This window comes from Tachysurus fulvidraco, chromosome 3 (genome assembly GCF_022655615.1).
Source record: "Tachysurus fulvidraco isolate hzauxx_2018 chromosome 3, HZAU_PFXX_2.0, whole genome shotgun sequence".
NCBI classification, from domain to species: Eukaryota; Metazoa; Chordata; class Actinopteri; order Siluriformes; family Bagridae; genus Tachysurus; species Tachysurus fulvidraco.
This window is the reverse complement of record NC_062520.1, coordinates 31736052-31750887: the sequence shown is the minus strand read 5'-3', so window position 1 is coordinate 31750887 and position 14836 is coordinate 31736052. Positions and strand designations below refer to the sequence as shown.

The 14836-nt window shown below is 40.1% G+C and overlaps 1 protein-coding gene across 10 annotated transcripts in view; it reads left to right on the top strand.

The window, feature by feature from the left end:
• grb10b (growth factor receptor-bound protein 10b) overlaps positions 1-12672 on the top strand; it is a 60215-nt gene extending 47543 nt beyond the window's left edge. For all 10 annotated transcript variants that reach the window (XM_027179110.2, XM_027179108.2, XM_027179113.2 and 7 more), the window contains 11 exons: positions 2263-2378; positions 3850-3924; positions 4048-4185; positions 4795-4905; positions 5972-6070; positions 6190-6267; positions 7132-7248; positions 7353-7419; positions 7539-7626; positions 7754-7847; positions 7944-12672. In XM_027179110.2, the coding sequence (XP_027034911.1) occupies positions 2263-2378; positions 3850-3924; positions 4048-4185; positions 4795-4905; positions 5972-6070; positions 6190-6267; positions 7132-7248; positions 7353-7419; positions 7539-7626; positions 7754-7847; positions 7944-8090 (1130 nt within the window). In that variant the 3' untranslated portion in view covers positions 8091-12672. The remainder of the gene's footprint in view (positions 1-2262; positions 2379-3849; positions 3925-4047; positions 4186-4794; positions 4906-5971; positions 6071-6189; positions 6268-7131; positions 7249-7352; positions 7420-7538; positions 7627-7753; positions 7848-7943) is intronic.
• Positions 12673-14836: the final 2164 nt, after the last annotated feature.

Sequence of the window (14836 nt, the reverse complement as noted above, 5' to 3'; positions counted from 1 at the left end):
CAAAATGTTTTGCAAAAATGTAGCACGAATCATTATACATTTCCTTCAGCTGTTATCTTCTTTTTTTTTTCTTTTATTCCCCTCCCCTTCCCTCGGGTCATGCACGGAATTTTGGTCATCCCCGAGCTGCACAACATGCCTTTCGTTTAAGTAGTGCAACATAGAGCATTATTAACACTACAGCATTACTATGACACATACCATGTGTAATAATAGCAAATGTATTTTTTGTTGTTGATTTGTTTAGTTTTATTTGCTATTTTATTTGGTTGGTGGTGTTTTTTTTTGTATGATATTTTGTCTTGTTTTTTTTCTATTTCTTTCATTACACTATTCTTTTCACATTCATGTGGCATGACGTTTCCCAAACACTCTTTTTGTCACGTGAACTTGACTGTTGCAGAATGCAAGTGGTTATGAAAAGAGTTTCCATCATTACATTATTAATGTCGTAACTTCTCCATCACTCCAAGCGAGTAAGTAAAACATGAACCTCTGGTGTTATTATGCTGCAACTGCAAAGACATAGGGACAGAAACCTAGAGAGATACTTTATGCCAAAACTAATGAACTCTGATGCTGGGGAGTTTTGCAAGGACGAACTTTCCATGACTGTTTTCACATATGGCTGCTGCTTGCAGTTGATTTATGGCATCTCATGGACCAATCAGGATGCAGAGATGGATTTGGTTATGAGCTAAAAAAAAAAAACCCCAGAAGTTTGGTCGTATTCCAGAGAGCACAGCTGTGCAACACGTTCAGGTGTCTTATTTGATGAATGGGGTCTAAGTGCATGAGTAAGCATCTGTGGTAAGGAATGATGAAGTAATGCGAACCTCTCTTTACTAAAGCTGTCTGTCTGGGAGTTAGGGAGCAAACGAATCTATCTTTCTCTCTCTGTTTCTTTCTTTTCTCTCAGGTCTATGAGGGCCTAGAAGTTACCAACAGTTTCACTTTTCCCGTTTTGTGTTTATAACAATCATAAAAGGCTTTAATCTCGTAGCTGAGACTAAACTTAAACGCCATGTCGATGCTTCCCCAGGTGACACACGGCATAAAAGTAACGCTCTTTGTTTCCCAGTCATCCTGCGAGATTCCCCGGTTTGATATTCCGAGCACAACCAGCATCAAGCATGTCGCACTCTCATTTGTTATGTATTCACCGCGCTGTTGCCGAAAGCGTGCTGAATGCATGACATCATCCCTCTGCAGTGGCCAGTTCTCTGCTTTTACGGGAATGGGTGTTCTCTTGACCAAGGCCATCTCTAGAATTTACAGCCGTATGATTTGTCCACATTGAATTTCCTTGATATCTGGTTATTAGCTGTGTGAACAGGACTTACGGAATGCTAAATAAAGCCCCTCTGGTCATTGGAGGACATTGGGATGGCAGGTGGGAGAGTGAACATGAGGTGAAAGAGACTGAAGTACTATTTTGATACCATAGGATTTTCTGATTAGCTGCCAAGACACACAAAAATCCACTAGACACAAAAAAATCTGACTGAACACATAACATGCATATGAGCTAGACCTGAGCTAGACCTGAGCTAGACCTGAGCTAGACTCGTGCTAGACCTTAGCTAGACCTGAGCTAGATCTGAGCTAGACCTGAGCTAGACCTGAGCTAGACTCGAGATAGACCATATTTTAATTTAGGCAGGAAATGGTTGAAAGGTTCCTGGAGCCTTTGACAAGAAGCTCCTTCCCTCTGTAAACTCTGTAGAAGAAAGTTTCCCAAAGGACATTACACAATCTTTATCCCAGGTAAAATATAGTGCAGTCTTTCTGGACCTCTGCACAGGCGGCTCTAGACCGAAATCATTGCATTCAGGTTTAAATTTGGTCATCTCCCGTCCATTAGAGTTGTCTGCCAAGTGTTGAGGAAGGACATGTCGGAGAATATCAATGTAAAGCCTGTTGAGATGATATTACATAAAATATAAGCTAGAAGTCTCCCCTTGTGGGAGTGTATGGGACGAGGGGGTGGGTCCTGTCTTCCAGACAAACCCGCTTTTCATTATGCAAGCGCCGATTTTCCGTGTTTATTTTTCACCCTGACCCGAGGGGAAGGCGAGCAGACGATGATATCATCCCGAATGCAAATATAAGTACATTCAACGCCTTCGCTTGCAAATATGCACTTGTCATTCCTCGGGGGTGTGAGTTTCATGAAGGGACGTGTAATTATGGAATTATGTGTGGCTTTGTAGAGAGAGAGAACAGTTCTGCCCTTGTCTGACTTTCTGCTTCTGCTCATAGAGAGATGCTTAGAAGACCATGAACTTGTAGCTCAAGTGCAGGCATCCATGACCAGCGAGAGCAAGTTTGTCTTCAGGAAGAACTATGCCAAATATGAATTCTTCAAAAATCCTCTGGTAAGTTCATCCTCAACTCAGTCTTTTATTTGGAGTATTTGTGTTTTGTCTTTATCTTTAAATATCAGACTCTTTATTTAGACCTAGATCTACATTTTCTGGCCTAAATAGTACAGGTGAAGACACTGGAAATAATGACAAATATATGTATCTCTCCCTTTCATAACTGCTCTCAACTAAAGACGCGTGTCAGATTCATTGAATCTGTTGCACTTATTTCTAATGAACTTTTCGTTCAACAACCTGAAGGTGCTTCTGGGGCAATTGTTAGTTTCTCGCGTTCACCTTTAGTCAATTGATTGTACCGTTAACTTAAGAGTTTCCATTTTGACCCACAGCTATTAATATCTTTTTAGTGATTTTACATCAGACAGTACTAATTTGTTTAGTCTAATGTACACAGCATTTAGATGTCTGCTCTTCAGAAGAACTGGTGCTTTTTGAACAGCCGTTATCTGATCCTGACCCATGACTGCAAAGAAAAAGCATCTTGTTAAAGTTTCTCTTAAGCGCCGTGTCGAACCTTAGATCCAGCTAAACTTTGGTGACTACCCATAGATTACTGACCTATGACTGTAAATAAAACTCCACACTGTCATCAAAATGTCTGAAGGTCATACTTGTCTAAATGGAACAAGGAGAGCAGACATGGCACTCTTCGTATACAGTATAAAAAATATTGAGACCACCATCCAGCCTTGGAATAGAGCCTCTGCACCTTAGAATGGACGACCGGTAGCTTGGGTACCTCACAAAGATGACCCCTGGTCAGCTTCTGCTAGAGCGGCATTGGGTACGTTCCACTAGGTTGGAACCTCGGGGAAGCCCCTGGATACTCTATAAAGATTATGTCTCACAGTTGGCAGTTGGGATGGGAATGCTGGGGAATTCCCCAAGAAGAGCTGGAATCTATGGCTCGGGAGAGAAAAGTCTAGAATGACCTTCTCAGTCAAATGCCAACACAACCGTCAGCAGGAGAAAGGTTCGGATAATAAATGAATAATAAGATGATAGTATATATTTGAAATCTTACACTTTTGACAAGGAAGCAACAACTCCCCATATAAGAGGTCTGCATATTGTAAGTAAGGTCTCCTTTAGGGTGACCCTGCCTTGTCAACCAGGCATGACGGCTTTCCGATCGTTTTAATGTTAATCACGTGCTATGGCTCACGTAGTCACCAGAGAGTTTTGTAGCCGTTCTGTAGAAAGTTCTGAGGTTAAAGAACCCTTTGGAAGAGTGCTACTTTTTCCTCTAGAATAATTTCAGAGACCTTTTGGAGGTAAGGAGGTTCTGTAGGTTTTGGATGTAGAGCTTGTAGGAAAAAGTTTTTTGGAAAAAGAAAAAAGAAATCGCCTCACGGGGATCCATCTCTTTGGATCATTCCTGGTGCTTTCATGCCAGGAGATTGGGTTTTATCTGATCCACCTTTTAAACTTCTGACTGAAGAGTCTCTGTCTTTTTCAACAGAACTTCTTTCCCGAGCAGATGGTGGCCTGGTGTCAAGAAAGCAATGGGACCATTCCTCCATCTCAGCTGTTGCAAGTATGAAAGGATGCCTAGTTGCACCAGCTGTACTACATCAATCCTAACAACCCATTTAACCTTCTACTAAAATTGTACTTCTTGAAACTGAACTCGCATTCTTGGTTTTCCTTTGTTCTTCAGAACTTCTTAAACTCCAGCAGTTGTCCAGAAATCCAGGGTTACCTTTACGTGAAAGAAACAGGCAGGAAGTCATGGAAAAAGCTATACGTGTTTTTGAGACGCTCAGGATTATACTACTCGACAAAAGGAACGTCAAAGGTAAGCTAACTTTCGATTCTGTCTTGAATGGGATCGTGCAGGAGGCTCGAACAAAAGTGCGGCTACAGAACAGAGGTTTCATTTGTTTCTGAAGTAACAGCGTACACAAGGACACTCCACATAAACTTAATAGTGCTAATAGAAATGATGCTCTTCTTGAACAAGGATGAAGCCTATAATAATTGAGACAAAGAAAATTTAGTTGAGGGTGTTGAGTTAGGGTTAGGTTTAGGGTTAGGGTTAGGTTTAGGGTTAGGGTTAGTCTCTAGTGTTAGTGCTTTGAAACAGTTATCCACCATGGAAAAATGCTGTTCACAGAAAATAATATAATTAACAGTAACTTTGCTTTCTGTCATGCTTTACGTATGGGTTAGGGTTAGTGTTGTGCCTAGAGACCTTTGCATACAATCTAAACTTTCACCCTGAGCTAGAGATACTGAGATGGAATTGCTTGCTTGCTTGTTAGAACCAGTTTTCCTATATTCGATCCTGTGAAATACAAACACCATAAGTCTAGAGTTCCCTTTGTTCCTTCTGTATATCTGAATACTTAGCTTTCACCTAGCATTCTGTATGCACTGTCTCATGAAGCGATACGACCTTCTGCAGGAGCCAAGGCATTTGCAGTTACTAGCAGACCATGAAGACAGCAACATCTTTACCGTAATAGCAGGAAAGAAGCTTCACAATGCACCAACAGAGTACGAGTTTTGTATAAAGGTAAGATTACACCACGCTTCCCATCAGTCTTTTGGATAAAGGCCATCGCAGATCGTAAATATGACTCATGCACCAAAAAGATCTTGGCCGAAACGGCTTTGCTGTCAGGAGTTATTTTCGGAGAGCCTCTTTTTTCCCTTTTTTTCTTACTTTTTTTTTGGATAAAGCACAACTTCAGCAAAGAATCTATGAACCAAGCACTGTGGCCTCTTTTCTAAGAGTTTCATTATGTTAGTGGTATTTGTGTTTGGAACAAAGCCAGCTTTTTCATTTTTAAAGAATCATGGGTAAATTGAAGCATTTTTTAACCTACATAAAATTACTTTTTATGAAGAGAGAAAATCTGGAATATTTTATCACAAAAAAACGCTGAGCACATGTCAGACCACAGTCCTGCCCACTTGTTTACTATTGGCTTAAACACTGAGGCACCCAAATCATTAGTCAGAGTAACAAGAAATTTCGCCAGAAATATAAAAGTCTTTTCCCGTTTAGCAAGTTGCCTTTAATTCCAACTTCTGTCTACTACTGTCTAAAGTGTAAATATTAATTCATTCTTTCATTCATTACCGCTTATCCTAACTTCTCGGGTCACGGGGAGCCTGTGCCTATCTCAGGCGTCATCGGGCATCGAGGCAGGATACACCCTGGACGGAGTGCCAACCCATCACAGGGCACACACACAATCTCATTCACTCACACACACACACACACTACGGACAATTTCCCAGAGATGCCAATCAACCTACCATGCATGTCTTTGGACCGGGGGAGGAAACCGGAGTACCCGGAGGAAACCCCCGAGGCAAGGGGAGAACATGCAAACTCCACACACACAAGGCGGAGGCGGGAATCGAACCCCCAACCCTGGAGATGTGAGGCGAACGTGCTAACCACTAAGCCACCGTGCCCCCAAATTGTAAATGTGTACTTGGCAAATGTCCTAGAGGTGGAGAGACACTGTGCATAATCAGTTGTCTTTACGTTGTACTAGTTTTAGTGTTTCTATTTAGTTTAATGTTGATAGTACAAGCCAGAGATTTGAGATCATTCTTGTCTCGTTCAGCCCAACAAGGTCCGGAGCGAGCAGAAGGAACTGAGGATGTTGTGTGCGGAAGACGAACAGAGCAGAACGTGCTGGATGACTGCCTTCAGATTGTTTAAGGTACGCCAATCTACCATCTGGCAAAGTTTTCTATTCCAAATAAAAAAAGAAAGAAAGCAAAAATACTAAGTAAGGTTGGTTGAGGTCCACAATCTTGTTGCTTCTTTCTCTCCATACAGTACGGAATTCTGCTTTATCAAAACTATAAATTTCCACAGCAGAGAAAAGCTTTGCTCTCACATTTCCCAGCACCAATGGTGAGTTCTTGCCTTTTTATGCATCTTCTTTTCTCTTTGAATCTGGATGTTCATTCATTTGTATGTGGGCTTGATGTCGAGCAGGCAGCAGGGTGTGTAGGTGTGTTTTTTTTTTAAGACCCCACAGAATATTTTGCGAGCCTTAAATCTGTTTACAGCACAGCAGAATTGCAGATGTTTGATTGGCTGACGTCTTCCATGGACTTTATACAACGTAAACTTTATAATGGTTTAATTATTGGCTAATTGTGTGTAGAATAAGTAGAATAAAACACTTGCTAAAAAAAGTGCTGTAAACCTTTCTGCTGTATTATTCTTTACTCAGTATCTTATATTACAGTTTTGTATATTAATTTGGTCTTGGGTTGTTGTCCAATGTGACTGTTGGTGAAGACATTATCTTTCCTTTAACTATATTTACATTTACTCTCATGACTTTATGGTGTTTGAATTATAAGCGTTAGGGTTAGGGTTAGGGTTTTTGCTCCTTGGCATGTCAAAATGTTTTGCTCTGCTTGGAGCGTTCTGAACTTGTGACTCACTTCCTGGTGCCGTGGACAGTCCCATATGGACGCCCTAAATGGACTCAACAACAGTTTATACCCAAGAAACACCCATTCTTCAGTGGATAATCTCTCCTGTCAACTGTAGAAGACATCGAGTTCCCTTTGTGTCAGGTTTTCATTCATGGTTTCTTCCTCGTGTCATCTGAGGTGGAGCTTTTCTGGTTGCTGGTTAGGGATCGAAATCTACATCGGGGTTTCTGAAAAGCTGCTTTTTGTGCATGTTCACGTGAAGTTTATTTCAGTGCATGTGAAGCAATGGATGACGTTTAAAGCTAAGGTTTACCAAATCTCTCCACAGAGGAGTGTGTCGGAGAACTCTCTAGTAGCCATGGATTTCTCAGGGACAATAGGCAGGGTGATCAACAATCCTGTGGAAGCTCAGAGTGCCGCTCTGGAGGAGGCCCATGTCTGGAGGGTGAGCATCAATCTGCAAGCTTTACGAGAAGAGTCAGGCTCGGGTACAGGTTTGTGTCAGTGTCTTTTCTTATTTAATCTACTTGTGCTATTTGTTGGTCATAGAAAAGAAGTCAGCGCATGAACACTTTGGGAAGCCCTAGTCCACTCCACCCATCATCATTAAGTGGAGGTAAATATATTATGACACGTTTTCCAAGAATATCAACCGTGACCTGTCGATTGATTTTGAGACGGAAAGTCTACAACACATAATATTTACAAATTCTTTCCTTTTTACTCGTCACTCAGTGATACACAAAACTCAGCTTTGGTTTCACGGTCGAATCACAAGGGAGGAATCGCACAGGCTGATGCATCAACAGGGCCAAGTGGATGGGTACACATTTTATGTTGAACGTATTACTCTAAAAATCTTAGAACTATAAAGACAGTATTATCGAATATTGTCTTCTGATGATTTATATTTGTTTGTCTTTTTTTTTGTTTTCATCTTCTGCGGTCAGGCTGTTTCTGTTGAGGGATAGCCAGAGCAACCCGAAAGCCTTCGTGCTTACCATGTGTCACCACCAGAAAATAAAACACTTTCAGATTTTACTGGTAAGCCACAAATATACCACATGCAAAATGTTGTACCATTTTTGTCTAGGCAACAGGTTTCTTGACATCCATTGTCATTTGTTCTGGTAACTTCAGTGTGAAGAGGACGGTCATATGTTCTTCAGCCTTGATGACGGCACCACCAAATTCACGGACCTGATTCAGCTGGTGGAGTTCTACCAGCTCAACCGAGGAGTCCTTCCTTGCAAACTCAAGCACCCATGCACCATGGTGGCCTTATGACCCCCCCTCCAAACCAACCATTGGTTCCCTGAGAATTGGACTGTGTTTCACCTGGTTTAACGATGTACACGTGACTGGCTGTTCACTGATTAGTACTCTGCATGCATTCCTCTATGATTCCAGAGGAACTGCAAGCTTCCAACAGGGCCATTGTGAAGCCATCGAGAAAGATCTTGGTTGCCACTGTTAAACTCGAAAGGTTCTTCCTCGTACAATCGTCGGGGGTTCCTTTTTGATGATTTGAATATCTTGTTTAATATAATCAGATGGAAAGATCTTGATGAATATGGAAGATGGACCATCACGAGGTCTGTCGTTTCAGAAAGGTCTATAGAACGGTAGACGGTGGAAGACGGATACGTTACCTATAGTTTGGGTTTGACTTTGAAGCACAGGAAACAGCTAAGCTAGAAATGTAGTCAATCCAAGAGTCATTTGAATTCTCCTGCCTTTTGTAGATCTTTCTATGAGTGCTTGGAGATGGAACGACAGAAGGTCAAAGCACAGGTCTGTAAAAGAGACTTCGGACGTGGTTTGTGAGCGAAATCACTACACTTTGCTCTTTGCTGGGCCTCTTTCTACAGCTTCCATCATCTGAATATCAAGAATGTTACACTGCTCATATGGGGGGTGCGTATATATATAGTTTATAAGCTCTTTCAGATTCCTGTCCACTTGACACAGTCCCCTTTTGCACTCTGTTTTGACTTTGTGTCACTGTAAAGCCTCAGCTAATGTCCAAATGTTCCACCACCTTTCGAGAGACAGAGTTTAAACGTTTGCGCCCTTTGCTGGCCGTCCAGGGTAACACAGCCTGAAGCGGGTGCTTGGATCAGCTTCACTACTGCCACCTTTAGAAAGGGCACCTTGAAGTGGACAAAAATTGGAAAAACAGTGGAAAAATAACCACTACGATCCCCTGAAAAATGGCAAACTGCAGGGAGCTCCGTTATAACGGACGCCTTTTCTCTCTCTCTCTCTCTCTCTCTCTCTCTCTCTCACACGCTCTCTCTCTCTCTCTCTCTCTCTCTCTCTCTCTCGGATGAAATCAAGAGGCAGGAATCAGCAGATCTGCTTGTTTGTCCTTTCAGTGTATTGGTAGATTAATAGGACAATGCACTGTGAAGCTTCCAGAACAGCTGGGGCTCTGTTTCCTTCGCTGCCTTGTTCAGTAGTAGCACGATATATGGACAGATTTGTAACAATATTTTTTAAATCGTGACTTTACGGAAGAGTCGTCCTCTTTAGTATTCACATCATAACGTATTAAGCTAGATGGAAAAGGCCTGGCCGCAGTGTCTACGAGCTCTGCTGAGTTATCATGATTACACAGATATAAATGCAAATGATGCAATCATTTTTAAGTGTTGTTTCCATGGATCTATTTATTTATCTGGATCTGAATGATTACTTGAAATTTTAGTGAATTTTCTCAGCGCTGTTCCGCTGCTCTTCCATCATATTTTTTTTGTAAACGTGTTGAGCCTAATGTATTTTTTTTCACCTAATATCAGAAATTTTGTTATACTAACCCTGTTTTATCGAGCTCTTTACCGTTATCTGCTGTATCGTTGCTTTATAATTTTGGCCTTGCTATCGTCACCGTTATGTTCACAAATACAAAGGTTTTGTCGTTCGTAGTCTTCAACATATTTCCCCTTTGTTCACTGATTTTATTCAGTTTTCTTAAAAAAAAAAAAAAAAAAAAAGGGAAAGACTTGTACTAATGATTTTTAAAAATTTCGAGATTTGCACATTTTTACATTAATGAAAATAGTATGATTTTTTTTTTTTTTTTTTGTGCAAAAGACTGTAGGGGCAACAGATCAGTCCTTCACAACCCCAATGACTTATGAGGACACAAAAGCAGACTTTTTTCAACATCCTTTCTCTTGTATTAGCACTTTTAATATTTTTTTTTAACATCCACAAAGAAGATTCCGTTCCAGAACGAAACTTGAAATGCAGCATTGCTTTTCATTCGTGACGAGGCTGATGTGTCATTGCTTGCCTCTCAGCAGGGGACGAGTTTGCATCTGATGTGTTGCGTTGCGTTTAACTTTTATCAGTCCATCGCATTTGTGCCACACTGAAATGTTAACCCTAACCCTAACTATAACTATCCAATCCAATCACGGCTCAAAGGCAATCCCACAGGGGCAGTGTTTGTATTCAGACTAGGACCTAAACGCATCCTAAAAAGGACACCTAATTGAGGAAAGCTCCACTGAATTACATAAATTCGGTGTCGGACCTTCTTTTACCTGACTCTCAGAGGAAAAAGTACTAAACTGGACTTTAAGGACTTAGCGTTCAAATTATAATTTACATGCAAATATCCAGGTAAAATCCACACAAAAGATAAAAAAGTGTATCCTTGAGGGCACCAACCTACTGTATCAACACGAAAATATACAGTTTAGAACAAATCTCAGTAAAGACGACGATTCTCACAGGTTTTTGTCAGGTTTTCTGCTTTTATCCTGTCCCATAGCTCTCCTAAACGATCTAGTAAACGATCTCGATCTAACGATCTAGTTCTAGTAAACGATCTTGATTAAATATCATTCGCCCTTTTTTAATTATTTTTTTTATTATTTTTTTAAAAATTTTGTTTGTATTTTTGAGGTTTCCTCAAGCTTCGCTAAAAAAAGGGGAATCCTTGATCTGTAGGAAAAACTTTTAAATTGAAGAATTCTAACTGTTGGGCTGCTCGGTGCAAAGGCGCCACCTCATGGACAATGTAGTCAAAGCATTTACTGTTTTTAAGGCCTTCAAACAATGTGTTTTCTTCAACTCTGTCCTGAGTATTTTTTGTTTGCAGCAGTCGAACCAAACAAAGTTTTGCCCAGCAGAAAAAGCAATTCACAGAAGGGAAAAAGGCACAAATGAGATGCATTGGCTTCTGATGATGGTTTTCAGACTATGAATTTACAAACCTCATTCTTGTGAGCCAGTAGAAAATAAATGTGCCAGAAAATACGGTGGCACTGATCGTTATTTAAGCAACTGTCACTCTTTAACCTCACCATTTTCTTATTGTTTTGTCTCAAACCTGGAACCAGTGTGCTTCATGTCGTCCCCGACATTTTGAGATTTCCTTGTTATTGTATCGTTCGGATTTATTTGTAGTAATATCGTTTTGACTAAATCTATACTTAAATCCATGTCTAGTTTCATCCAGTTATCCATCTTTGTGCTGCTTTTGTCCTCATTAAAATGACCCACATTTTAAATCTAAAAGTTTGAGCTCAGATTAATATTTGTCATTTTCACAACACTAATAATAATAATAATTAGTATTATTATTATTCTTTATGGCTACAAAATAAAATTGTTAAAAGCCTAAAAAATTGACACTGTATGTAAGGTTTCCAATCACTATATATTCCTTTTTTTTTTTTTTTTTTTTTTTTATAATGGCTTACAAAATGAAGAAACTTGACCTTTTTTTTTTTGCGGTGGGGGTGTTTTTTGTTCTTTTTTATTTATTTCTTTTTGTGTGTAAGCATAATGGTTTATTCTGTTTCTCAGTGTTCAAGGACATTTAACATTTTTATTTAAGCTGGTAAAGAAAAAAAGAAACTGGAGTGAAAATAATGAGTCTGGGGTGAACTTCTTGTGGTCACAGGAACTATTAAGCTAAAAAAAAAGAAATCCACAGAATACCCTAACTTAGCCTTTATGGACAGTGTGTTTTTGTTTATGCACAGTGAAAGCTTAAGCATAATGTCCCGATGTTCAGATGAGCTGGTGTTGTGAATCGTTTACAGTGTTGAGAATACATCAGCGTATTAAAGAGAAAAAAATGAATGTAACTGGGTTGCTCAGGGTTGATGTGGAGACCGATGAGGTCCGGTCCCCAGGAGGACTGGTGCCATTTCTAGAACTTTCTATATAACTTTCTAGTCTTTTTACCTTTGACGGATCTTGGTGTTATCATGGAGTTTTAGGATATAGCTGTCTTTTCTAGTTTTGGGGTTTTTCATACCGTTCAACACTATAATGAACGTTAAACAGTGCTAAAATTTTTTTAGTTTCTTCTTGGTTTTTTAGCTTTACTTGTATCATGAAGCATAAAATCCAGCAGGTGCCTCAGAACTTTACCCTTGTCTCAATTTACACCAATAAACTAACCAGATTTTTGTATATATTAGATGCCTTTCATATCTATATGGACAATAGGGCAGCAGTCTTAATGTGAGACACCTAAAACCTCCAGGTCTGGTGTCCACTTATCTGGAGCGGTCATAGGATCGTAATGACCTGCAATTCACAAACCCCTTTCTTTAGTAACAATAACGTGTCTTCACTCCTTTGGTCATCATGCAAAAAAAGTGTGACTGTACATACATATTAGATATATACATAAATATATGTTTTTCAGGGAATGAAAACAAAAATCAAGAAAAAAAGCTTTTCCCTTTTTTTCTGTCTTGATCATGTGCTTTTGCTTGGTCTTGTAAATAGCTGAATGGCTTATAAATGCTAACTGTAACCTTTTCAGGTATTTTTGTACAAATATGGGTCTGCTTTATTCTGTTTATTGTAAGTAGAATAAAACATTAATACATTGCTATAATTTGTGTGGGCTCGTGTCATCTCGGCAACATGGTGGAGCTTTGATTCCAAGGTTCCTGGTTTGAGCTCTAGCTTTGCTTCCTGGGTATGTACAGTTTAACACTTTTCCCTGAGATCAAATGGGTTCTTCTGAGTTTTCATGCAGGTAGGCATGTTAAATTTTGCACTAGATGTGAAGGTTTGTGTGAATTGTTCCTTCTGATGGATTGGCGGTCCATCCAGGAGGAATTCTTATACTTTGCATCTAGTGTTGCCAGCGTTGTCTCCAGATCCACCTGCAAAAGATGAAGTGGTTACAGAAGATGAATGATTGTATTGTATGTGCACAGCTACAGTGTACCTGCATTGCTTCTAAGGTGTATTTTTGCCACATGCTCTGTGCTCTCTAAGTTCTTCAGGTTTTAGATCCAGTAAAAAAAAGCACCGGTTCCCATTTCCTGCACATTTTAATTCACTTCTGATCCCAACAATTGTTGATTAAACAAATCAGCATTCATGAAATGAGGTGGACATGATGGTCAGGGTGGAAAACACTAAATAGTAAAGGACCAGGGGTGCTTCACGACAAGGGTTGTGCACCAGAGCAATTACTAAAGACAAAGGAGTCATTTTAGAAAGCAAGGTGACCGGTGATTTAACCCCAAACCAAACACTTAACTCCTGCAAACCAATGTGGTAAGTGTTGGCACAAAATAGACTTTAACTACTAAGAAATCGATCAAGACACAGCGATCTATAGGTGAGTGAAACCTCATCAGCTCTGTTAAATGAGTTAGTGGTTTGGTTCTTATGATCTAATACGTGTATCTCATATAATACAATATGAGCGGTTGAGAGTTAAGGGCCTTGATCAAGAGTCCAGTCATGGCAGCTTGGTGATCCTGGAATTTGAACTCCCAAGTTTCCCAACAAGCGCTGAGCTACCTCAGGGCAAGGTCTACCTATGAACGCAAAACGTCCTGTTTTCAACCTGCCAAAGTTCTCGCATACCACCCCAATGCTGTGATCCCTCCACTGGTTTCCAGTTGCTGCACACATCAGATTCAAAACACTGATGCTGTCCTACGAAGCCAAAAATGGACCAGCTCCCTCTTACCTCAAAGCCCTCATCACTCCTCACACTGCACCTCACACCCTCCGATCTACCAGCACTGCTCAACTGGTCCCACCATCTCTCAGGGTAAGAGGCAAGTTTATTACAAGACTCTTCTCCGTTCTGGCACCGAGGTGGTGGGATGAACTTCCCCTAGAGGTCCGGACAGCTGAGTCACTGGTTATTTTCAAGCGGCGGTTGAAGGTCTACTTATTCAGGAAACACGTCAACTAGCACTTCTTTCCCTATCCTTTGCATTAAATAAAAAAAAAACCTTTGACACTTTTTATTGTAACTTTGAACAAATGTATGTAACCTAGTGAGCCAGCATTAATGTAATCCAATGTTAGAGATGTAAGCACTTAATGTATGTCGCTCTGGATAAGGGCGTCTGCCAAATGCTGTAAATGTATAATGCAGACACACTGTCTACCAGCAATATCCAATAGAGGGCAGGTTAGAGTCTAAAAGTGTTCCTGTTTCCCTGCCGTCCCTGATGTTTGGTGTAATCACAAGTCTCCAGTATTATTCACAACAAGCCAGTGTGGGTGCACTCTATTGGCTATCAAGTGCCGCTGCTGGTGTTTTAAATGAAAACTCTGTAAAGTCTAACCATTGGCCACTAGGTGTCAGGCAAGACTAGAACAGAGTCATTTGTGTACTACAAAGCTTTTATTTATTATTCAAATTCATTAAAGGCAGAATTTTAGCTGATAAACTAGGACCGCGAAATCAAGGCAGGTGATTTACACTACAACACTGAATAGCAATCGAAAGATCAAAATGTGTACACTGCATTTAATGCCATAGTCCATCTGTTACCACTAGATACCATCCGATACACATCCATGTCACTTATGTACCTGTACAATCTTTTTTGCACCTTATAGTATTTTATATATAATATCGGGTGGTAACATATATTTACACACAAATATATAAGTACATATTGCATATAATGTGACACTTTAATATAACATTACAGAAAAATTAATCTAAACACCTTATGCTTGAAGCTCTCACTCATTCATCTTCTACCGCTTATCTGAACTTCTCGGGTCACAGGGAGCCT